At 36.7% G+C, this 23483-nt stretch overlaps 1 protein-coding gene, 2 long non-coding RNA genes and 1 pseudogene across 7 annotated transcripts; all 4 read right to left on the bottom strand.

The window, feature by feature from the left end:
* Positions 1-2690: 2690 nt before the first annotated feature.
* LOC117914021 lies at positions 2691-5858 on the bottom strand. 4 transcript variants are annotated; one of them, XR_004651206.1, is made up of 6 exons: positions 5768-5858; positions 5503-5637; positions 4917-4978; positions 4313-4816; positions 3891-4120; positions 2691-3156 (listed from the first exon to the last, which is right to left on the bottom strand). It is a non-coding gene; the product is annotated as an uncharacterized LOC117914021 (long non-coding RNA). The 4 variants fall into 4 exon arrangements; XR_004651205.1 differs by having other exon boundaries at positions 5503-5848; XR_004651207.1 differs by having other exon boundaries at positions 4688-4816; positions 5503-5842.
* A 752-nt stretch (positions 5859-6610) lies between these two features.
* On the bottom strand, positions 6611-10495 carry LOC117913996 (annotated as a pseudogene).
* Positions 10496-16512: 6017 nt separating this feature from the next.
* LOC117914049 lies at positions 16513-18451 on the bottom strand. 2 transcript variants are annotated; one of them, XR_004651219.1, is made up of 5 exons: positions 18304-18451; positions 18039-18173; positions 17448-17509; positions 17219-17347; positions 16513-16594 (listed from the first exon to the last, which is right to left on the bottom strand). It is a non-coding gene; the product is annotated as an uncharacterized LOC117914049 (long non-coding RNA). The 2 variants fall into 2 exon arrangements; XR_004651218.1 differs by lacking the exon at positions 16513-16594 and having other exon boundaries at positions 16822-17347; positions 18304-18448.
* A 739-nt stretch (positions 18452-19190) lies between these two features.
* Positions 19191-23024, bottom strand: LOC117914014 (multicopper oxidase LPR1-like). The gene is made up of 4 exons (XM_034829167.1): positions 22707-23024; positions 20183-21640; positions 19586-19676; positions 19191-19493 (listed from the first exon to the last, which is right to left on the bottom strand). Exons 1-3 carry the CDS (start codon positions 22923-22925, stop codon positions 19623-19625), a joined length of 1731 nt encoding a protein of 576 aa, XP_034685058.1. The 5' UTR covers positions 22926-23024; the 3' UTR covers positions 19191-19493; positions 19586-19622.
* Positions 23025-23483: the final 459 nt, after the last annotated feature.

The raw sequence follows: 23483 nt of genomic DNA, 5'->3' as shown, positions 1-23483 counted from the left end.
ATATTCACTATCTCCCTTGAGTAGTTCAAACTATCTCTATTTGATTTAAGCTTTGGAGGGGTGTGTCTGGACCACCTATCCGGACATTCTTTTGTGCAGGTGGAAAGCTCATCCAATCTTGACATTGTTAGACAGAAGCTCGGAGAGGCACAAAGTATGAAGGAAGATTGTCTAACCTCTATTAATTTAGACAAATCTAACTCCAGTTGAACCTAGAACAACAACCAGGTCAATTATTCATAGTTTTCCACAATCATTTTTTTTTTTTCCATTTTTTTTTTCTTTTCTATCTTCTTCTTTAGATAAGATGAAGACCGAAGAATTGTCAAAGTAACCTGAAATGATGGTGAGCTCATTGGGAGTAGAAAAAAGGAAAGAAATAAGTATATCGATGGGCCAGAGAGTATTGCGTAGGTTGCTGAATGAGTACGTATCAGGATGTGTAAGCTTTATGTATTGTGTGATGCTGGTCTAAGTGAAAAGCTGGTCTGGGAGAATAATAGGAGCGTGACAAGGACATCACCCTAAAGTGGGGATTTCTAATTTTTATATTATTTTAAAAAGTATTATTAAAAGGTATTATTCGAAAAATAATCCGGACGTACCGAGTCTACCGACAGCCACTTTTATTCTTTAACTTTCCATCCATAAAATAAAAAATAAGACTATGAATCTAACAGGCAGGTTTTAGAAAATAGTTCTTTTTTTTTTCTAAAAAATTAAGAACATTTTTAAAAAACAGTTCTATAGTATTTTTGAAAATAAAATCTAGTCTAAAAGTTAAAATCTTCTCAATCTATATTTTTTTTTATCTTTTCAAATATTTTTAAGAAATAATTAAAAATATAATGAATATTTGAAGAAGTTTTAGGTCATACATGATACCTTCACAAAATAAATTGAAAACATTATAATTCCTAAACGATATTATTTATTTTTGAAAGTAATTGAGAATTATCTTCAAGGACTCTTCTTAATTATTGTTTTTTTTTGTTAAATTTCAAATAAGTTTAAAATTTTCAAACGTGGTTGATCATTTCCTATTTTGTTTGAATAAGGAGTAAGAGTGTCTTCAATAATATTTTATTTGAATTGTTTTTAATAGACATGCTTTCTTTTAAAAGTATTTTAAGAAAAACACCTACAAATTATTTTTAAAAAAACATTATAAGTAATTTTTTAGATTTTTAAAAGTGTTTTTTAAAATTTGTTAAACACCTAAATTTGCTATACACTATATAATGATTTTTTTTTTTTTATTTTGTTAATTTGCATGATGAAAATATCCCCTAACATTTGTCTATTTATAAACCAAATTAATTGGTCAAATACAAAAGCCATAAATTCAATTTCATGTCTAGAATTTTTACTTCTTGTGTAGCTACAATGAGGTGGATGTTTATATTCCTTGTATTTTGGCATGGAATCAATGAAGAGAAGGGCCATTGGAATTTAATGCGTGGTTAGAAATTATGTACAAATGGGACCATAAATTTGGATTCTTCCCAAATTCTTATCATTTGTTCTTCCCTGCGATTAGCTTTCAGGCCATCTACCGTCCACAAGATTCCAAGACAAAGAAAAATGTATGGTAAAGGGATCAATCACATCAGTATGAAAAGTCTTCCCACTACTCACTGATTGGGACCCTAGTTTGATTTTTTCATCATCAGTAAAAAATTTGGAAGATTAAGAGTAGGAAAAAGTCACTCCAATGGATTGAAGGTTGAAAAAGTCACTCCAATGGAAGCAGCAGACATGGCAGGGCTATTGAGTATCGAGTATTGGGTTAGGCAAAGACACCCAATCTAAGTTGCTGTTTGCCACTTAGTTGTATCTAATGGTCTCTTGAAATTTCAGACCTCTTTCCTTTTAAGGAGAGACTTGGCACTGGCTTTTCTTTGTGTTTTCCCCCCGTTTTTCTGTTTCCTTCATCATTTCATTAGGTACTTCAAAGAAATCAATATTGGATTTCACAGCAGGAATCCCATACAGCCATATTGTACAATTGAAACTTTTTTTGAGTAGATGGACCCATCTACTGTGGATAGGGCTTCAAGGGCAGAAAGATATGGTTCCCCTTACTGCTTGCTAAATGGCATCACCTACCCAGCATAAAGAGTCGAGTCTAGGCATGGTGGGCTGGTCTCTCCTGTTCCTTTTCTCGTTTGACTTTGTATACTTTATGGGCTGTTTCTATTAGTATTAATGAAGAGCCTTTTGAGTATGGTGCCCACATTATAAATGCGGATGCTTTCATGGGCAGATGCAGTGGAAGGTAAGTGTAGAGATGTTTGTGGATCTCCTAAGTGTCAACCACTAAACCTAATGATATAATCTAGTGGGGCGTGTGGCGAAGACATTATTATAATCTCTCCTAAGTGGTCAGATATAATAAATGGACAATTATTAATAACATCAACGTGGCCAACTATATCATATCATAAATAAAGTGAACACCATAAGCTTGGTGAATATTTTTTTATCCTAGTAGTGGTAGTGAATGCCACAAATTTTATATCAATAGTCATCAAATGTTGTATTATTTTATTTTTTTCTTTATAGTTAATAATGTTAATATACTGGTTTATCTCTCATCTCCTCCTTCATGAAGTGACGACTTTTTTGAACTATTAGCTTAGTGACTTTATAGTTAATAGTGTTTTCCTAATGAAATAAGCCACATTATCTTTATGGAACCCCATCACCGTATTAAACCTTTCTATCAGGTTCCCAGTAAGGAATATAATATTCAACTTTCCATAGTGACACCATTGGCCTGAAGTGTCCAAATGATAATCAATGGAATTTAGTCCTAATGAAAAGACAAACAACAACATCCACCCTATAGGTGAAAACATGCACCTACCTACCCACCCATCAGTTTATACAAATGAACACTGGTGTGCACACATGCAAACTCACACAAAGATACCTACTGTCCCTTTCTATAACCACAAAAACCACTTCTCATGTAGCTATAAGTTCTTTGTGCCCTCAAAAGATATTACTCACCTCCTCGGCAGCTGATTTTGGACACAGTGATAGGCTCAAAGGAAAGGGAGATAATGCAGGTGCATGTGCACAAGGGATCTGGAATTCCTTCACCACCAGATGGCTTATAACTGCCTCCACTCCTGCCAAATCATCTATACCCTGCAGGTTAAAGAGAATGAGAAGGAATGAGATACAAACTTTGAAGCACAAAAACCCAACATTGATTCAGTCTTAAATAATCAGCATCTTTCAACTCTAGATGCCAATTTCTTCTTCTCGCTCTGAGAAGAAGAGAAAAAGAGTTTTAGTAGCTAAAGTCATATCACAATATAAGCACCGTATATATGCATCATGTTTATACAACACTTTATGTCAACTGAAAAAGGCATTAGACTAAATAACAGATGCCTCAATTCTTGTCTGGTACCTGCATATTCAATAGCCATGACAATGCACCATTGTGGACACAAATTTGTAGGACTCAGAACAACTATCATACCGAAATGAAAAATGAAAATTCAAAGTTTGGGAGTGAATTCAAAAAATTTTATTTAAGACACCATAAGGAAAAAGGGGGAACAAGAGGAAGTTGGCAATCCTATTATGATGACAAGCGTTAGCCGCAACACAAGCAATAAATTGGAAGTATTTATTGTTGAATTTGAGTGGGAAAATAGAAAGCAAATGGGAGGAGAAGCACTAGCTCTTGCTCTAGAATTTGTTTGAATATTTGGGAATTTTAAATAACTAGAAAATTACTTTGGATGTTAATTAAGCAATTATGGATACTAATATCCTTAACTTCAACAGCTGTCATGGAGGAGATATTTGTTCTTTATGTCCAAAATAGTGACAGAAATGCAGCATGGTACCCAAGAATATAATTTCCATACCATCCCTTGTCGATAATCATCCATGTCTTCAACATCGTCATCAGAAAGCATCCCACCACTGCAACAGCATTTACCTTTGTTCGGTTAACTAAAGTCTGCACAGCTCTCGGTAGTGAATCAGGATGCTTAATTCTCCCTGTTGATTGCCCGCTCTTTGGATCAACCCATTTCTCCACCTATAAAACACGTTATAGATATGAACAGCTCACGATTACCTTGGTAGTGGAACTCTGCATTCATGAAAATCAAAGTACTTAATGCAATGACAACATTCGGCCAAGAACAGAGAAAATGAGAACAACCGTTGAGCAGCAATTCGCTATCCAACCATGACATGACATGTCAGATAATCCATTAATAAACAAACTTTGATACTGAACTACATTAAAAATTTTTAAAGGAGAAGAGAAAAGCAAAGTTACTGAATTGCAGGGGCAATGTTTTCATTGCTACAAACTTTGTAAAAGTATCAGTTCTCATGAAGAGAGATCATAATTAGACAATACAAATAATGTTGACTCATCAATCACCAAGTGTATGACCCTTGGTCTAATGCATCATGCCCATGTCATCAATAAGCATCTCACAAGAAGTGCAGTTAGTCATCAAAGAGAAAGGCCTGCAGCACATAAAACATGTCTTGCAAAGGGAAAGGTCTGCAGCACATGAAACATGTTATGTAATCTGTCTGGAACATGCATCTTTTACTTTAGCTCCACTTAAGATATGGGCAATTAGCAGTATGTTGATATTTGGCTCCATTAGTCTTTAATCTGATAGCTGATAAGGACGCATACCAGTAAAGGAGTGTCAGTGACAATATATTCCAAAACAGGCAATCCAAGGGAAGCGCTTGTCGCATCAGCCACTTGCAAATGGCGAAGTCGAAGCTCCCCCTCTATTGCAGCATCAAGAACCAACCCCACCTGCTTGACATCACAAGCCCAATGTAAGATTACAGACTAAGCAGCCAGCAAACATGACATAATTACATGCAAGAAATGAGACAAGATTATAGAAGCATACTCTATTTTGGTGAACTGGCTGCAATGCCCATAAGCCTTCTGCAAATCGATCAAGAGCAAAACCTACAACATATAGCACATTTGGCACGGGCCAATAAAGCATTGCTGCATTAAGCACCTAAAGTTGCAGAGATAGATGCTTAAGCATAGGCTGCACTGTCCTCCATAGACCATAGCTAAGGTATATGTTTTAGACTTTTAAAAAATAAGTCCAAGCAGAAAGTTTTCGCATTTTCCATCCCACGGTAGCCATGGGCACAGGACTAACCCGTCCTATTGCCCACTTATTTGGATGGGCCCGATCATTACGTTTGTCCAGGCTCGATTTTCTTGGCCCATTCAATTATTGGGCCGGCCCTCATCCATTAAGCTTCAACCCCGGGCCACAGTACTTCATAACTGTTAATCCTTGATTAATTCATACATAAACGCAGCATAATTTCGTAGTTAAACTTATTTATTAAAAATAACCCAATGCAACTCAAGATGCAAGGGAACAACAGTAATACCTGTGGAGATGGAATCTAACTATTAACGGTAAATGACCAAAACACCCTTTTGAGTTAGGGTAAGAGAGAGAGACGTACGTTAGGGTGCGAAATGAGGCAATCAACGACGGAGGCGAGTGCACGAGCAACTGGCTAAGCGTCGCCGGCGAATCCACCGATGGTGGTACCTACACCTGTCGGCACTATCATCACGCTCGTCTACTCCTTCTTGCACTGTATCACCACCCCGGAAAAATCAGAGCCCAATACTTCTCACAATCACATTTACCATCACCAATTTTTTCATTATTTGTAAACGGAAACCAAGAAGAAGTGGGAGTTAAAGAGTGTCGAGTGAAGTGACCTTGTTGGAATGATAAGAGCAGGAGATTTTTAATTTAACCAGCGGCTGCGATTTTCCGATGGCCAGATTTCGACCGGTGAAAGATGGAAAGGGAGGCATGAGACGAAGTGCCATTTTGTGGCTGAGATGGAATAGGCTCACGATTTTGCCCCTACCTATTCTTCCTAATGACATTCTAATTTTCTCCTTTGGAAAATTAATGATTTAATTTTTCAATCCCATAATTCCAAACCTCATACCTTGGATAATTTTTAGCATTCGCCTAAAATTCAACAAAACAAAAAAACCCTAATGCTATGTTTGCTTCCAAGAAACTTTGAAGGAAAATACAAAAAGAAAGAAAATAAAAATAAATAAATAAATTTAAACTTGATTACTTTTATATGTTTTTTTAAATTTATTTTACTTATTTTTCTTTATTATATTTTCAAGCAATGAGATGAGACCATTACGAAGAAATTAATAGAATCAAAGTATGAAGAAATCGTATCGAAATTATACAGAAATAAGACCAAGTTATAAAGAAGTAGGACCATAGTACAAAATTTTGGACCCAATTATAATTTTGCTTTTAAGAGTATAATTGTATATATTGTAAAAGGAATATCAAATTTTGGCAGCAAAATGAACACAAATTTCATAAATTCATATTTTAATATTTATATTACAACAACATATATATACTTTATAAAAATTATACATTAATCATATAATTATTAAAAATATTAAATATAATTTAAATACACTTAGTTGTTAAATGAAATGAGCTTAAGGTACAAAAAAAAAAAAGAGACGCAAGTGCAAAGATGATGTAAAACTTTTGGATCTCTCATAATTCTACCCTTGGAAGAATAATTGGATATATTAAGGGTGGAATGAGTAAAATTTCATAAAGTCACATATTTTTTATATATTACAACAACATATATATTTTATAAACATCATACATTAATCATACTCTGTCGTAATACCATTGCTGCCTACTCTGTTGTAGTAATACCATTACATCAACATTATAATGAGAATGGTACTTACAAGCGTAGGACATAACCTATAAACTATCATACCACAGGAGACATCTCCGGTTATTCGATACAGTGCAACACAGTATCCCATCTCCGCGACTGGGCTTCTGCTTTATTCGATATTGTCACTGGGAAAACAATGGGCCTGCAGGGGTAAAGAAGTGATGAAGTGGAATAGATTAGTTATTAGTTTGATAAAATTAAAGAAGGAAACCAAATGCGATGTATTATGCTTACAAGAAGGTTGCTGTTGTAATAATCCCTATGGTTCTTCTTATTTGATGAGCTTCAAGGGTCTCATCATCGCATTGTCTTCATGATCCAAAATCTGCATTTTTACAGGAAAAAAATAAGATTTTCCCATTTGGATTGTGCCCAGAAGGAAGTGTCTCATTCGTAGCAATTTTCTTTTCCTTGTTCTGTTTTTTCGCCTTTGTAGTTTTGTAGTGAATTTAGATGAAAACACAGGCAAGGGAATAATTCAGGAAATATGGATGAGACTTATGGAAGGGAGCGTCTTTGAAAGTAGTGAAGTGGCCTGCATTTGACCCAGGCAAGAAGACAAATCTGAGATTACAGAGCATCCGTGAATATGAAGCTCTATTGGAATCTGCATGGCAGCAGTCATGATTTCCTGACGCCCATTCAAATTCAAACAGAACTTCTTTTTTCTTTATAAAAAAGTACAACCTTAAAGAATTTTTTGAATAAATTTTCACCATTTTACCAGAACTAACAAACTGGTTGTATAAGTGGTGTTACTTCTTGAAAGTAATCAAAACGATCTCATGCTTGGAGTAATTCAGATTGAAAAGCGGAATAAGATACTTACGTGGCAATGGTACACGTAACCAGGCTCTGCGGATGCATCGAACGGATACGATGCGTTGGAGTGTATGTAAGCAAATCTCACCAGTATCTTGGTCACATACCCCGGCGTCATCTTGAACACATTTTTCCAACCCTGCTCGTGAGCTGGCACTGCTGTTATGTTGCCACGTGCATACTTGCTTATCTGGCACTTGACGGCATTGTTGATCTTCAACATGCACTCCTTGAACTTTTCCACGTCCACCAGCTTTCTCTGTTCTAACACCACGAACAGCCCCAGGTGGATGTGCAGCGGGTGATTATCCTCCGTCAGATTGATCACGTTCCAGATCTCACTGGTTCCCTCTTTGGGTGTCTCCGTCGCCGGATCTTCGTACGGTTTTCCGTTCAAAAACAGATGGGTTGGCTCATCGGTGGGGCTCGTGTACTCGTACATTGCTATGTACCGTGTTGCTGCTGCATTGGATAAATCGGGTGATGGGTATTTTATCAATCTCTTCGGGACCCGCGACGTGTCAACCTCGCGTTGCCGCTTGATGATGAACTTCATCACGTTACCGTTGAACTTGTTGACTGGGTCGCCACTTGGGTAGGGAAAAGCCGCACCGTTTGCTAGAATAGCCGAATCGGATTTCGACTCCGAAAAGTCAACAATCACATCGACGATCTCTGATGGGGCCAGGAGGATTTTTTTATCATGACCGGACGTTTGTTATAAGATGAGTCGGAGCCGACGTGGATGAATCGTAGACCGTTGGTGAAGAAGAACTCGAAGAAGCGAGCGTTGCTTGCGTTGATGATGCGGAATCTATATTTACGACGTCGTACTGTCAACGTGGCCAGGCTTTTCCGTTGACTATGATTGCATCACCAAAATACTCCGGCTGCCATTGTGGATGAATGGAGGGATTGTTTCCTGTTCTATTCATGTAGATGGAGCCATCGGTGCGAAAGCTTCGATCGAATACGATCAAGGGTCGATCAAACTCCTTTCCATGAGGGAGTCCGAGTGGGGACTCAATATCAGGATGACGGATGATGTAGGCCCCAATCAAGCCAGCCAGAAGGTTGACTCGAGTCAAACCCATTGCATGATCATGGTACCACATATTGCCTGGTTGCTGGATGTTGTAGTAGTGGTACTTCTTTGGGTCCAGGTGGGGCCTCTTTCTCTGAAGCCACGGGTGAACCATGAGTTGGCGTGTCCATCGCTCTGGGGTTCGTCGATGCCCCCGTGGAGATGAACCACCGTTGGGACGCCCTTCTTCGTGGCGGGAATGGCAGTTGGGATGGTTCGGTCCCAGGGTAAGATGTGTTTTGATGGGAGGTAATTTCGCCACGTCACGTAGGTGTCAACTCCGTAGAGGGCCTCGATGGTTGGACCAGGAACCGTTGCGGTGTTATTGGAAGTACCATAGGCAAATACACGGGTCGGCGGGAGATCTCTGTGGAATTTCTGCACAGCAAGACCAGATAAGAACCGTCGAGTAAGATGACCTTTTTTTCTTCCTTTTCTGAATCATGACAAAGAACCGAGAGGACCCACTACACAGTTACTAGGGCTGCTCCAACGGGAACATTTCTTGATTACAAATTTAAAGTGAAGGAAAAAATCCGTTCACTAGGTTAAACATTGCCACGTCAGATATAATTTGCCTTGAAATATTACAAACCACAGTCATCTCTTCAGGAAGGTGTTGTTCTCTGAGTCTAAACGAAATTCTTTTGGCATAATACATGACATCACGAGAGATTTGGACATGGTAAAATAAGAACTCTATAAATATAAAATAAATAAATAAGAAGACTAGAATGTAGGTGAGGTGTTATTAACTTTTCAAAAGAGTGATTATTGGACTTTACAAACAAGAATGAAACTTTCCAACATCCGGAGAAAATCAAAGATTTCTACTCTCACATTTTTTCATTGACTCAGAAAATGAAGGCCCACAGGGATAAGGCTGAAAGATGCCATCTCAGACTTTAATGGATATAATTTGATTTTTGAAGGTGAAAATAATTTTTGTGGTTAGACAGTGGGCAGAAGCTAGTAAGACTATGATATTTTGGTTCAACAGTGTCACGAGTGTCTGCAGTCTACTTCTACAAACAGTCGGCAGAAATAAAAGGTCGGCCAATTTTAGGTTTCCATTTTTCCCCCTCTTTAATTATACCTCCCAAATCAAATGAAGCCAAAGAAAAAACCCTAGAAGAAAAACTACCTCAAATAGAGTATGAAATGATGGCCACCAGAAGCAAAAAACTCATTAAGTTGTTCTAGTAGCTTCCAGAACAGATTGGAATCTCATAAGGGAATGGAGGAAAGCAGAAACAAGTAGCCACTAACATGGCCTTTTGTATCCTTTTCCCCTCTCTTTCTGTAAGTAAAAAGGACACCCGTTAAAGTTAAAAGGGCACATCGGGAAGAGCAAGATACCCCTAGCTTCACAGAATGGAACCGGATTCAAAATGGAAGACAATAGTAGTTTTAACACTTAAAAAAATTAGAAAGCAATAAAAAACCCAAAACAAAAGAAAAAAAAATAAGGAAAGTAAATCGTACCCATTTCTTCGAAAACATGCCAATCTGCAGGGACTTGGAAACTGGAACGCCATTGACAACGTCGAAACCGAGGATTTTTGGCATATCTTGAAGCTCATCAACAAACATTTCAACTGTGATATCTTTATCAGTCTGTCATCTGACCATGTAGCCTCTACAACAGCTCCCAACAAAGCTAAAGAAAGGAGATGAAACAGCAGAATTTTCTCCATAACCATCATGTTCAATTTGGTTACATGCAGAGAGAGAGAGAGAGGGAGGGGGAGGAGCGAGGCAGGGGGGGTTGGGAGAGGGAAAGAGAACGAGAGATGGGTGCGGATATGAACTTGTGCTTGATGTTAGATTTTATATCATCCAAGGGGGATTCTCGAGAAAGAAAGGAGGTGACGTCGGGGACATTGGTGGGCTTCGATGTTTTCCAAAATAAATAAATAAAAAAAGACTAAATAATGCAAGAATTATGTTAAAACCTAAAGTAGGCAATGAAAGTGAATGCAAGAATTATGTTAAAACGTAGGCAATGAAAGTAAAACGTAAAAACAAGACTTGGTCTCCTCTCTGAAAACATTTTTGAAAAACAATTTTTAATAATAGATTTTTAAAATTATTCTATGATATTTCATAAAATAAAAATATATTTAGAAACTTAAAATATTTTTAATATATTTTAAAAATAATTTTTATATCTAATGTTTTATTTTATATTTGTATAATTATTTTTTAAAACAATCATTAAAAAATAAGTTAAAACAATTAAAATTTATTTTCTTGTTTTTTCATTTTAAATAACAAAAAATTATTTTAGAAAATAGTTATTAAACAAGCTCTTCATCTTCGTTAATATTAATGGATTTCTAATGTTTTGAAAAGAAAATAAAATAATAACAAGGGTAGAATTAGCTTTAAAAGGAGTTCAAATATGGCAATGTCTTCTAAAATAGTATTAAAAAATAATAGGGGAAAATAGGGGCAAGTAGATAAGCTGTATTTTTGTTGTTCTAAATTCATTGGTCAATCCAAATTCAACCTATTTAATAACGGCTAATATGCAGTGTAATTCATTTGACCTATTTAATAATCAAAATCTCTTATATAATAATTAAATTGAGTTAAGTTTTATAGAAGTCTATATAATTAATGTCTTAAACTAATATATTTATGACTCATCTATTTATTTAAAAATAAATTTAAAATAAGTTTACATATATATATATAGTTAATAAAAAAAATTACATATTTATTAAATTAGTTATGCAGATTAATACAAATTTGATTCAAATTTGATTATACATATTCTATACAAATCCGTAAAAAGTGTGATGAACTTGAATTATGTTGATGAATTGTATTAAATTTTGTCACCTCTAAAAAATGCCTCAATGAAAATAAGGACGAGCGAATGGTTAAAAAATTAAGTCCAATAATAATTTTTTTTTAAAAAAAAAAATCAAATATCATGCCTACATGATTTTTTTTTTCTTTCATTTTTTCTATGATGCATTTTTATGTGTTCCTACTCGAAAATGTTTAAGATACCAAAGAAGTATCCATTGAAATTTGATGTTTTTTTTCTCTTTTTTCAAAAACATATAAATCAAACGAATCAGGATAAATAACAAAATCAAGAAACAAAACAATAAAATTAAACGTATCAAAAGTAATAAAATCAAGGAGTAAACATGATGTGACCAAATTAATCATTTTTTTTCCATGTGAATAAAGAAGTGTGGTTCTCTTCCATAGTCAATCTTTCAGACCCAGCCATACCGATGGGGGCTCTCCTCCACGTGTCCTGTTATGAGAAGCTCCCCTCCACGTGTCCCTTTTCCTACCCGGACTCCTCGATCGACTATCACTAGCATGCAATCCGTCCAGGACATCCCATTCGAATCTCTATCAGCTCATTTGGTACCCCGGCACAATGAGGCCCTTATTTTCTACAAGGCTAGGCGACAAGAGGAGACCGAGCTTCTTAGATGGACAGGATTGTCCAGTCAAGCCTTCAAGGCCCATTGGCCTATGTGATTATTTGCGTCTGACCTAGGAACAACTGAAGGAACCTCTAATAACCTTCAAGTCCATGTCAATTAAGTGCTACACGTAACCCCAGGCCATCAACAGGTTGAAGGGACAGGCGGCTACACGATCAAATGTCATGACACATCAGCTAACAACACCTATCAGCCGCCCAAAATTATGATGATTGGGCTATCACCTGCAAAACAATCATCATTATAGAGAAGGTCAAAGTGTTTAGTCAACACTACAATAATGATCTCTTAAGCATTATAAAAGTCCTCTTAAAGCATAAACAAGGTACGCATGGACGCATAGGCTAGCATATTCACTATCTCCCTTGAGTAGTTCAAACTATCTCTATTTGATTTAAGCTTTGGAGGGGTGTGTCTGGACCACCTATCCGGACATTCTTTTGTGCAGGTGGAAAGCTCATCCAATCTTGACATTGTTAGACAGAAGCTCGGAGAGGCACAAAGTATGAAGGAAGATTGTCTAACCTCTATTAATTTAGACAAATCTAACTCCAGTTGAACCTAGAACAACAACCAGGTCAATTATTCATAGTTTTCCACAATCATTTTTTTTTTTCCATTTTTTTTTTCTTTTCTATCTTCTTCTTAGATAAGATGAAGACCGAAGAATTGTCAAAGTAACCTGAAATGATGGTGAGCTCATTGGGAGTAGAAAAAGGAAAGAAATAAGTATATCGATGGGCCAGAGAGTATTGCGTAGGTTGCTGAATGAGTACGTATCAGGATGTGTAAGCTTTATGTATTGTGTGATGCTGGTCTAAGTGAAAAGCTGGTCTGGGAGAATAATAGGAGCGTGACAAGGACATCACCCTAAAGTGGGGATTTCTAATTTTTATATTATTTTTAAAAAGTATTATTAAAAGGTATTATTCGAAAAATAATCCGGACGTACCGAGTCTACCGACAGCCACTTTTATTCTTTAACTTTCCATCCATAAAATAAAAAATAAGACTATGAATCTAACAGGCAGGTTTTAGAAAATAGTTCTTTTTTTTTTTCTAAAAAAATTAAGAACATTTTTAAAAAACAGTTCTATAGTATTTTTGAAAATAAAAATCTAGTCTAAAAGTTAAAATCTTCTCAATCTATATTTTTTTTTATCTTTTCAAATATTTTTAAGAAATAATTAAAAATATAATGAATATTTGAAGAAGTTTTAGGTCATACATGATACCTTCACAAAATAAATTGAAAACATTATAAATTCCTAAACGATATTATTTATTTTTGAAAGTAATTGAGAATTATCTTCAAGGACTCTTCTTAATTATTGTTTTTTTTTGTTAAATTTCAAATAAGTTTAAAATTTTCAAACGTGGTTGATCATTTCCTATTTTGTTTGAATAAGGAGTAAGAGTGTCTTCAATAATATTTTTATTTGAATTGTTTTTAATAGACATGCTTTCTTTTAAAAGTATTTTTAAGAAAAACACCTACAAATTATTTTTTAAAAAAAACATTATAAGTAATTTTTTAGATTTTTAAAAGTGTTTTTTAAAATTTGTTAAACACCTAAATTTGCTATACACTATATAATGATTTTTTTTTTTTTTATTTTGTTAATTTGCATGATGAAAAATATCCCCTAACATTTGTCTATTTATAAACCAAATTAATTGGTCAAATACAAAAGCCATAAATTCAATTTCATGTCTAGAATTTTTACTTCTTGTGTAGCTACAATGAGGTGGATGTTTATATTCCTTGTATTTTGGCATGGAATCAATGAAGAGAAGGGCCATTGGAATTTAATGCGTGGTTAGAAATTATGTACAAATGGGACCATAAATTTGGATTCTTCCCAAATTCTTATCATTTGTTCTTCCCTGCGATTAGCTTTCAGGCCATCTACCGTCCACAAGATTCCAAGACAAAGAAAAATGTATGGTAAAGGGATCAATCACATCAGTATGAAAAGTCTTCCCACTACTCACTGATTGGGACCCTAGTTTGATTTTTTCATCATCAGTAAAAAATTTGGAAGATTAAGAGTAGGAAAAAGTCACTCCAATGGATTGAAGGTTGAAAAAGTCACTCCAATGGAAGCAGCAGACATGGCAGGGCTATTGAGTATCGAGTATTGGGTTAGGCAAAGACACCCAATCTAAGTTGCTGTTTGCCACTTAGTTGTATCTAATGGTCTCTTGAAATTTCAGACCTCTTTCCTTTTAAGGAGAGACTTGGCACTGGCTTTTCTTTTGTGTTTTCCCCCCGTTTTTCTGTTTCCTTCATCATTTCATTAGGTACTTCAAAGAAATCAATATTGGATTTCACAGCAGGAATCCCATACAGCCATATTGTACAATTGAAACTTTTTTTGAGTAGATGGACCCATCTACTGTGGATAGGGCTTCAAGGGCAGAAAGATATGGTTCCCCTTACTGCTTGCTAAATGGCATCACCTACCCAGCATAAAGAGTCGAGTCTAGGCATGGTGGGCTGGTCTCTCCTGTTCCTTTTCTCGTTTGACTTTGTATACTTTATGGGCTGTTTCTATTAGTATTAATGAAGAGCCTTTTGAGTATGGTGCCCACATTATAAATGCGGATGCTTTCATGGGCAGATGCAGTGGAAGGTAAGTGTAGAGATGTTTGTGGATCTCCTAAGTGTCAACCACTAAACCTAATGATATAATCTAGTGGGGCGTGTGGCGAAGACATTATTATAATCTCTCCTAAGTGGTCAGATATAATAAATGGACAATTATTAATAACATCAACGTGGCCAACTATATCATATCATAAATAAAGTGAACACCATAAGCTTGGTGAATATTTTTTTATCCTAGTAGTGGTAGTGAATGCCACAAATTTTATATCAATAGTCATCAAATGTTGTATTATTTTATTTTTTTCTTTATAGTTAATAATGTTAATATACTGGTTTATCTCTCATCTCCTCCTTCATGAAGTGACGACTTTTTTGAACTATTAGCTTAGTGACTTTATAGTTAATAGTGTTTTCCTAATGAAATAAGCCACATTATCTTTATGGAACCCCATCACCGTATTAAACCTTTCTATCAGGTTCCCAGTAAGGAATATAATATTCAACTTTCCATAGTGACACCATTGGCCTGAAGTGTCCAAATGATAATCAATGGAATTTAGTCCTAATGAAAAGACAAACAACAACATCCACCCTATAGGTGAAAACATGCACCTACCTACCCACCCATCAGTTTATACAAATGAACACTGGTGTGCACACATGCAAACTCACACAAAGATACCTACTGTCCCTTTCTATAACCACAAAAACCACTTCTCATGTAGCTATAAGTTCTTTGTGCCCTCAAAAGATATTACTCACCTCCTCGGCAGCTGATTTTGGACACAGTGATAGGCTCAAAGGAAAGGGAGATAATGCAGGTGCATGTGCACAAGGGATCTGGAATTCCTTCACCACCAGATGGCTTATAACTGCCTCCACTCCTGCCAAATCATCTATACCCTGCAGGTTAAAGAGAATGAGAAGGAATGAGATACAAACTTTGAAGCACAAAAACCCAACATTGATTCAGTCTTAAATAATCAGCATCTTTCAACTCTAGATGCCAATTTCTTCTTCTCGCTCTGAGAAGAAGAGAAAAAGAGTTTTAGTAGCTAAAGTCATATCACAATATAAGCACCGTATATATGCATCATGTTTATACAACACTTTATGTCAACTGAAAAAGGCATTAGACTAAATAACAGATGCCTCAATTCTTGTCTGGTACCTGCATATTCAATAGCCATGACAATGCACCATTGTGGACACAAATTTGTAGGACTCAGAACAACTCCAAAATGAAAAATGAAAATTCAAAGTTTGGGAGTGAATTCAAAAAATTTTATTTAAGACACCATAAGGAAAACGGGGGAACAAGAGGAAGTTGGCAATCCTATTATGATGACAAGCGTTAGCCGCAACACAAGCAATAAATTGGAAGTATTTATTGTTGAATTTGAGTGGGAAAATAGAAAGCAAATGGGAGGAGAAGCACTAGCTCTTGCTCTAGAATTTGTTTGAATATTTGGGAATTTTAAATAACTAGAAAATTACTTTGGATGTTAATTAAGCAATTATGGATACTAATATCCTTAACTTCAACAGCTGTCATGGAGGAGATATTTGTTCTTTATGTCCAAAATAGTGACAGAAATGCAGCATGGTACCCAAGAATATAATTTCCATACCATCCCTTGTCGATAATCATCCATGTCTTCAACATCGTCATCAGAAAGCATCCCACCACTGCAACAGCATTTACCTTTGTTCGGTTAACTAAAGTCTGCACAGCTCTCGTAGTGAATCAGGATGCTTAATTCTCCCTGTTGATTGCCCGCTCTTTGGATCAACCCATTTCTCCACCTATAAAACACGTTATAGATATGAACAGCTCACAATTACCTTGGTAGTGGAACTCTGCTTTCATGAAAATCAAAGTACTTAAATGCAATGACAACATTCGGCCAAGAACAGAGAAAATGAGAACAACCGTTGAGCAGCAATTCGCTATCCAACCATGACATGACATGTCAGATAATCCATTAATAAACAAACTTTGATACTAAACTACATTTAAAATTTTTAAAGGAGAAGAGAAAAGCAAAGTTACTGAATTGCAGGGGCAATGTTTTCATTGCTACAAACTTTGTAAAAGTCCATCAGTTCTCATGAAGAGAGATCATAATTAGACAATACAAATAATGTTGACTCATCAATCACCAAGTGTATGACCCTTGGTCTAATGCATCATGCCCATGTCATCAATAAGCATCTCACAAGAAGTGCAGTTAGTCATCAAAGAGAAAGGCCTGCAGCACATAAAACATGTCTTGCAAAGGGAAAGGTCTGCAGCACATGAAACATGTTATGTAATCTGTCTGGAACATGCATCTTTTACTTTAGCTCCACTTAAGATATGGGCAATTAGCAGTATGTTGATATTTGGCTCCATTAGTCTTTAATCTGATAGCTGATAAGGACGCATACCAGTAAAGGAGTGTCAGTGACAATATATTCCAAAACAGGCAATCCAAGGGAAGCTCTTGTCGCATCAGCCACTTGCAAATGGCGAAGTCGAAGCTCCCCCTCTATTGCAGCATCAAGAACCAACCCCACCTGCTTGACATCACAAGCCCAATGTAAGATTACAGACTAAGCAGCCAGCAAACATGACATAATTACATGCAAGAAATGAGACAAATTTATAGAAGCATACTCTATTTTGGTGAACTGGCTGCAATGCCCATAAGCCTTCTGCAAATCGATCAAGAGCATAACCTACAACATATAGCACATTTGGCACGGGCCAATAAAGCATTGCTGCATTAAGCACCTAAAGTTGCAGAGATAGATGCTTAAGCATAGGCTGCACTGTCCTCCATAGACCATAGCTAAGGTATATGTTTTAGACTTCTAAAAAATAAGTCCAAGCAGAAAGTTTTCATATTTTCCATCCCACGGTAGCCATGGGCACAGGACTAACCCGTCCTATTGCCCACTTATTTGGATGGGCCCCATCATTATGGATGTCCAGGCTCGATTTTCATGGCCCATTCAATTATTGGGCCGGCCCTCATCCATTAAGCTTCAACCCCGGGCCACAGTACTTCATAACTGTTAATCCTTGATTAATTCATACATAAACGCAGCATAATTTCGTAGTTAAACTTATTTATTAAAAATAACCCAATGCAACTCAAGATGCAAGGGAACAACAGTAATACCTGTGGCGATGGAATCTAACTATTAACGGTAAATGACCAAAACACCCTTTTTGAGTTAGGGTAAGAGAGAGAGAGAGACGTACGTTAGGGTGCGAAATGAGGCAATCAACGACGGAGGCGAGTGCACGAGCAACTGGCTAAGCGTCGCCGGCGAATCCACCGATGGTGGTACCTACACCTGTCGGCACTATCATCACGCTCGTCTACTCCTTCTTGCACTGTATCACCACCCCGGAAAAATCAGAGCCCAATACTTCTCACAATCACATTTACCATCACCAATTTTTTCATTATTTGTAAACGGAAACCAAGAAGAAGTGGGAGTTAAAGAGTGTCGAGTGAAGTGACCTTGTTGGAATGATAAGAGCAGGAGATTTTTAGTTTAACCAGCGGCTGCGATTTTCCGATGGCCAGATTTCGACCGGTGAAAGATGGAAAGGGAGGCATGAGACGAAGTGCCATTTTGTGGGCTGAGATGGAATAGTCTCACGATTTTGCCCCTACCTATTCTTCCTAATGACATTCTAATTTTCTCCTTTGGAAAATTAATGATTTAATTTTTCAATCCCATAATTCCAAACCTCAAACCTTGGGATAATTTTTAGCCTTCGCCTAAAATTCAACCAAAAAAAAAAAAAAAACCCTAATGCCATGTTTGCTTCCAAGAAACTTTGAAGGAAAATAGAAAAAGAAAGAAAATAAAAATAAATAAATAAATTTAAACTTGATTACTTTTATATTTTTTTTAAATTTATTTTACTTATTTTTCTTTATTATATTTTCAAGCAATAAGATGAGACCATTACGAAGAAATTAATAGAATCAAAGTATGAAGAAATCGTATCAAAATTATACAGAAATAAGACCAAGTTATAAAGAAGTAGGACCATAGTACAAAATTTTGGACCCAATTATAATTTTGCTTTTAAGAGTATAATTGTATATATTGTAAAAGGAATATCAAATTTTGGCAGCAAAATGAACACAAATTTCATAAATTCATATTTTAATATTTATATTACAACAACATATATATACTTTATAAAAATTATACATTAATCATATAATTATTAAAAATATTAAATATAATTTAAATACACTTAGTTGTTAAATGAAATGAGCTTAAGGTACAAAAAAAAAAAAAAAAAAAAAAAAAAAAAATGAGACCCAAGTGCAAAGATGATGTAAAACTTTTGGATCTCTCATAATTCTACCCTTGGAAGAATAATTGGATATATTAGGGGTGGAATGAGTAAAATTTCATAAAGTCACATATTTTTTTATATATTACAACAACATATATATTTTATAAAAATCATACATTACTCTGTCGTAATACCATTGCTGCCTACTCTGTTGTAGTAATACCATTACATCAACATTATAATGAGCATGGTACTTACAAGCGTAGGACATAACCTATAAACTATCATGCCACAGGAGACATCTCCGGTTATTCCATACAGTACAACACAGTATCCCATCTCCGCGACTGGGCTTCTGCTTTATTCGATTTTGTCACTGGGAAAACAATGGGCCTGCAGGGGTAAAGAATTGATGAAGTGAAATAGATTAGTTATTAGTTTGATACAATTAAAGAAGGAAACCAAATGCGATGGATTGTGCTTACAAGAAGGTTGCTGTTGTAATAATCTCTATGGATCTTCTTATTTGATGAACTTCAAGGGCCTCATCATCGCATTGTCTTCATGATCCAAAATCTGCATTTTTACAGGAAAAAAATAAGATTTTCCCATTTGGATTGTGCCCAGAAGGAAGTGTCTCATTCGTAGCAATTTTCTTTTCCTTGTTCTGTTTTTTCGCCTTTGTAGTTTTGTAGTGAATTTAGATGAAAACACAGGCAAGGGAATAATTCAGGAAAATATGGATGAGACTTATGGAAGGGAGCGTCTTTGAAAGTAGTGAAGTGGCCTGCATTTGACCCAGGCAAGAAGACAAATCTGAGATTACAGAGCATCCGTGAATATGAAGCTCTATTTGGAATCTGCATGGCAGCAGTCATGATTTCCTGACGCCCATTCAAATTCAAACAGAACTTCTTTTTTCTTTATAAAAAAGTACAACCTTAAAGAATTTTTTGAATAAATTTTCACCATTTTACCAGAACTAACAAACTGGTTGTATAAGTGGTGTTACTTCTTGAAAGTAATCAAAACGATCTCATGCTTGGAGTAATTCAGATTGAAAAGCGGAATAAGATACTTACGTGGCAATGGTACACGTAACCAGGCTCTGCGGATGCATCGAACGGATACGATGCGTTGGAGTGTATGTAAGCAAATCTCACCAGTATCTTGGTCACATACCCCGGCGTCATCTTGAACACATTTTTCCAACCCTGCTCGTGAGCTGGCACTGCTGTTATGTTGCCACGTGCATACTTGCTTATCTGGCACTTGACGGCATTGTTGATCTTCAACATGCACTCCTTGAACTTTTCCACGTCCACCAGCTTTCTCTGTTCTAACACCACGAACAGCCCCAGGTGGATGTGCAGCGGGTGATTATCCTCCGTCAGATTGATCACGTTCCAGATCTCACTGGTTCCCTCTTTGGGTGTCTCCGTCGCCGGATCTTCGTACGGTTTTCCGTTCAAAAACAGATGGGTTGGCTCATCGGTGGGGCTCGTGTACTCGTACATTGCTATGTACCGTGTTGCTGCTGCATTGGATAAATCGGGTGATGGGTATTTTATCAATCTCTTCGGGACCCGCGACGTGTCAACCTCGCGTTGCCGCTTGATGATGAACTTCATCACGTTACCGTTGAACTTGTTGACTGGGTCGCCACTTGGGTAGGGAAAAGCCGCACCGTTTGCTAGAATAGCCGAATCGGATTTCGACTCCGAAAAGTCAACAATCACATCGACGATCTCTGATGGGGCCAGGAGGATTTTTTTTATCATGACCGGACGTTTGTTATAAGATGAGTCGGAGCCGACGTGGATGAATCGTAGACCGTTGGTGAAGAAGAACTCGAAGAAGCGAGCGTTGCTTGCGTTGATGATGCGGAATCTATATTTACGACGTCGTACTGTCAAACGTGGCCAGGCTTTTCCGTTGACTATGATTGCATCACCAAAATACTCCGGCTGCCATTGTGGATGAATGGAGGGATTGTTTCCTGTTCTATTCATGTAGATGGAGCCATCGGTGCGAAAGCTTCGATCGAATACGATCAAGGGTCGATCAAACTCCTTTCCATGAGGGAGTCCGAGTGGGGACTCAATATCAGGATGACGGATTATGTAGGCCCCAATCAAGCCAGCCAGAAGGTTGACTCGAGTCAAACCCATTGCATGATCATGGTACCACATATTGCCTGGTTGCTGGATGTTGTAGTAGTGGTACTTCTTTTGGGTCCAGGTGGGGCCTCTTTCTCTGAAGCCACGGGTGAACCATGAGTTGGCGTGTCCATCGCTCTGGGGTTCGTCGATGCCCCCGTGGAGATGAACCACCGTTGGGACGCCCTTCTTCGTGGCGGGAATGGCAGTTGGGATGGTTGGGTCCCAGGGTAAGATATGTTTTGATGGGAGGTAATTTCGCCACGTCACGTAGGTGTCAACTCCGTAGAGGGCCTCGATGGTTGGACCAGGAACCGTTGCGGTGTTATTGGAAGTACCATAGGCAAATACACGGGTCGGCGGGAGATCTCTGTGGAATTTCTGCACAGCAAGACCAGATAAGAACCGTCGAGTAAGATGACCTTTTTTTCTTCCTTTTCTGAATCATGACAAAGAACCGAGAGGACCCTCTACACAGTTTCTTGATTACAAATTTAAAGTCGAGGAAAAAATCCGTTCACTAGGTTAAACATTGCCACGTCAGATATAATTTGCCTTGAAATATTTCAAACCCCAGGAAGGTGTTGTTCTCTGAGTCTAAACGAAATTCTTTTGGCATAATACATGACATCACGAGAGATTTGGACATGGTAAAATAAGAACTCTATAAATATAAAATAAATAAATAAATAAATAAGAAGACCAGAATGTAGGTGAGGTGTTATTAACTTTTCAAAAGAGTGATTATTGGACTTTACAAACAAGAATGAAACTTTCCAACATCCGGAGAAATCAAAGATTTCTACTCTCACATTTTTTCATTGACTCAGAAAATGAAGACCCACAGGGATAAGGCTGAAAGATGCCATCTCAGACTTTAATGGATATAATTTGATTTTTGAAGGTGAAAATAATTTTTGTGGTTAGACAGTGGGCAGAAGCTAGTAAGACTATGATATTTTGGTTCAACAGTGTCACGAGTGTCTGCAGTCTACTTCTACAAACAGTCGGCAGAAATAAAAGGTCGGCCAATTTTAGGTTTCCATTTTTTCCCCCTCCCAAATTCAAATGAAGCCAAAGAAAAAACCCTAGTAGAAAAACTACCTCAAATAGAGTATGAAATGATGGCCACCAGAAGCAAAAAAACTCATTAAGTTGTTCTAGTAGCTTCCAGAACAGGTTGGAATCTCATAAGGGAATGGAGTAAAGCAGAAACAAGCAGCCACTAACATGGCCTTCTGTATCCTTTTCCCCTCTCTTTCTGTAAGTAAAAAGGCCACCCGTTAAAGTTAAAAGGGCACATCGGGAAGAGCAAGATTCCCCTAGCCTCACGGAATGGAACCGGATTCAAAATCGAAAACAATAGTAGTTTGAACACTTAAAAAAATTAGAAAGCAATAAAAAACCCAAAACAAAAGAAAAAAAAAAAAAGGAAAGTAAATCGTACCCATTTCTTCGAAAACATGCCAATCTGCAGGGACTTGGAAACTGGAACGCCATTGACAACGTCGAAACCGAGGATTTTTGGCATATCTGGAAGCTCATCAACAAACATTTTCAACTGTGATATCTTTATCAGTCTGTCATCTGACCGTGTAGCCTCCACAACAGCTCCCAACAAAGCTAAAGAAAGGAGATGAAACAGCAGAATTTTCTCCATAACCATTATGTTCAATTTGGTTACATGCAGAGAGAGAGAGAGAGAGAGAGAGAGGGAGGGGGAGGAGCGAGGCAGGGGGGTTGGGAGAGGGAAAGAGGACGAGAGATGGGTGCGGATATGAACTTGTGCTTGATGTTAGATTTTATATCATCCAGGGGGGATTCTCGACAAAGAAAGGAGGCGGACCTCGTGGAGATTGGTGGGCTTCGATGTTTCCAAAATAAATAAATAAAAAAAGACTAAATAATGCAAGAATTATGTTAAAACCTAAAGTAGGCAATGAAAGTAAAACGTAAAAACAAGACTTCGTCTCCTCTCTGAAAACATTTTTGAAAACAATTTTTAATAATAGATTTTAAAAATTATTCTATGATATTTTATAAAATAAAAATATATTTAGAAACTTAAAATATTTTTAATATATTTTAAAAATAATTTTTATATCCGATGTTTTATTTTATATTTATATAATTATTTTTAAAATAACCATTAAAAAATTAGTTAAAGCAATTAAAAATTTTTTTCTAAAAATACCATATTTTATATTCTTAATAATAAAAAACA

This window comes from Vitis riparia, chromosome 1 (genome assembly GCF_004353265.1).
Source record: "Vitis riparia cultivar Riparia Gloire de Montpellier isolate 1030 chromosome 1, EGFV_Vit.rip_1.0, whole genome shotgun sequence".
NCBI classification, from domain to species: Eukaryota; Viridiplantae; Streptophyta; class Magnoliopsida; order Vitales; family Vitaceae; genus Vitis; species Vitis riparia.
Note: the sequence above shows the minus strand (reverse complement) of the source record. Positions and strands in the feature narration are given on the sequence as shown.

Excerpts from the sequence above, each read along its gene's own strand:
- LOC117914014 (XM_034829167.1), bottom strand. The coding sequence starts at position 22,925 with ATGGTTATGGAGAAAATTCTGCTGTTTCATCTCCTTTCTTTAGCTTTG. Across the intron at positions 21,641-22,706 it reads GCATGTTTTCGAAGAAATGG|AAATTCCACAGAGATCTCCC; the intron begins GTACGATTTACT and ends CTTGCTGTGCAG. Across the intron at positions 19,677-20,182 it reads GTTACGTGTACCATTGCCAC|ATTTTGGATCATGAAGACAA; the intron begins GTAAGTATCTTA and ends GTAAAAATGCAG.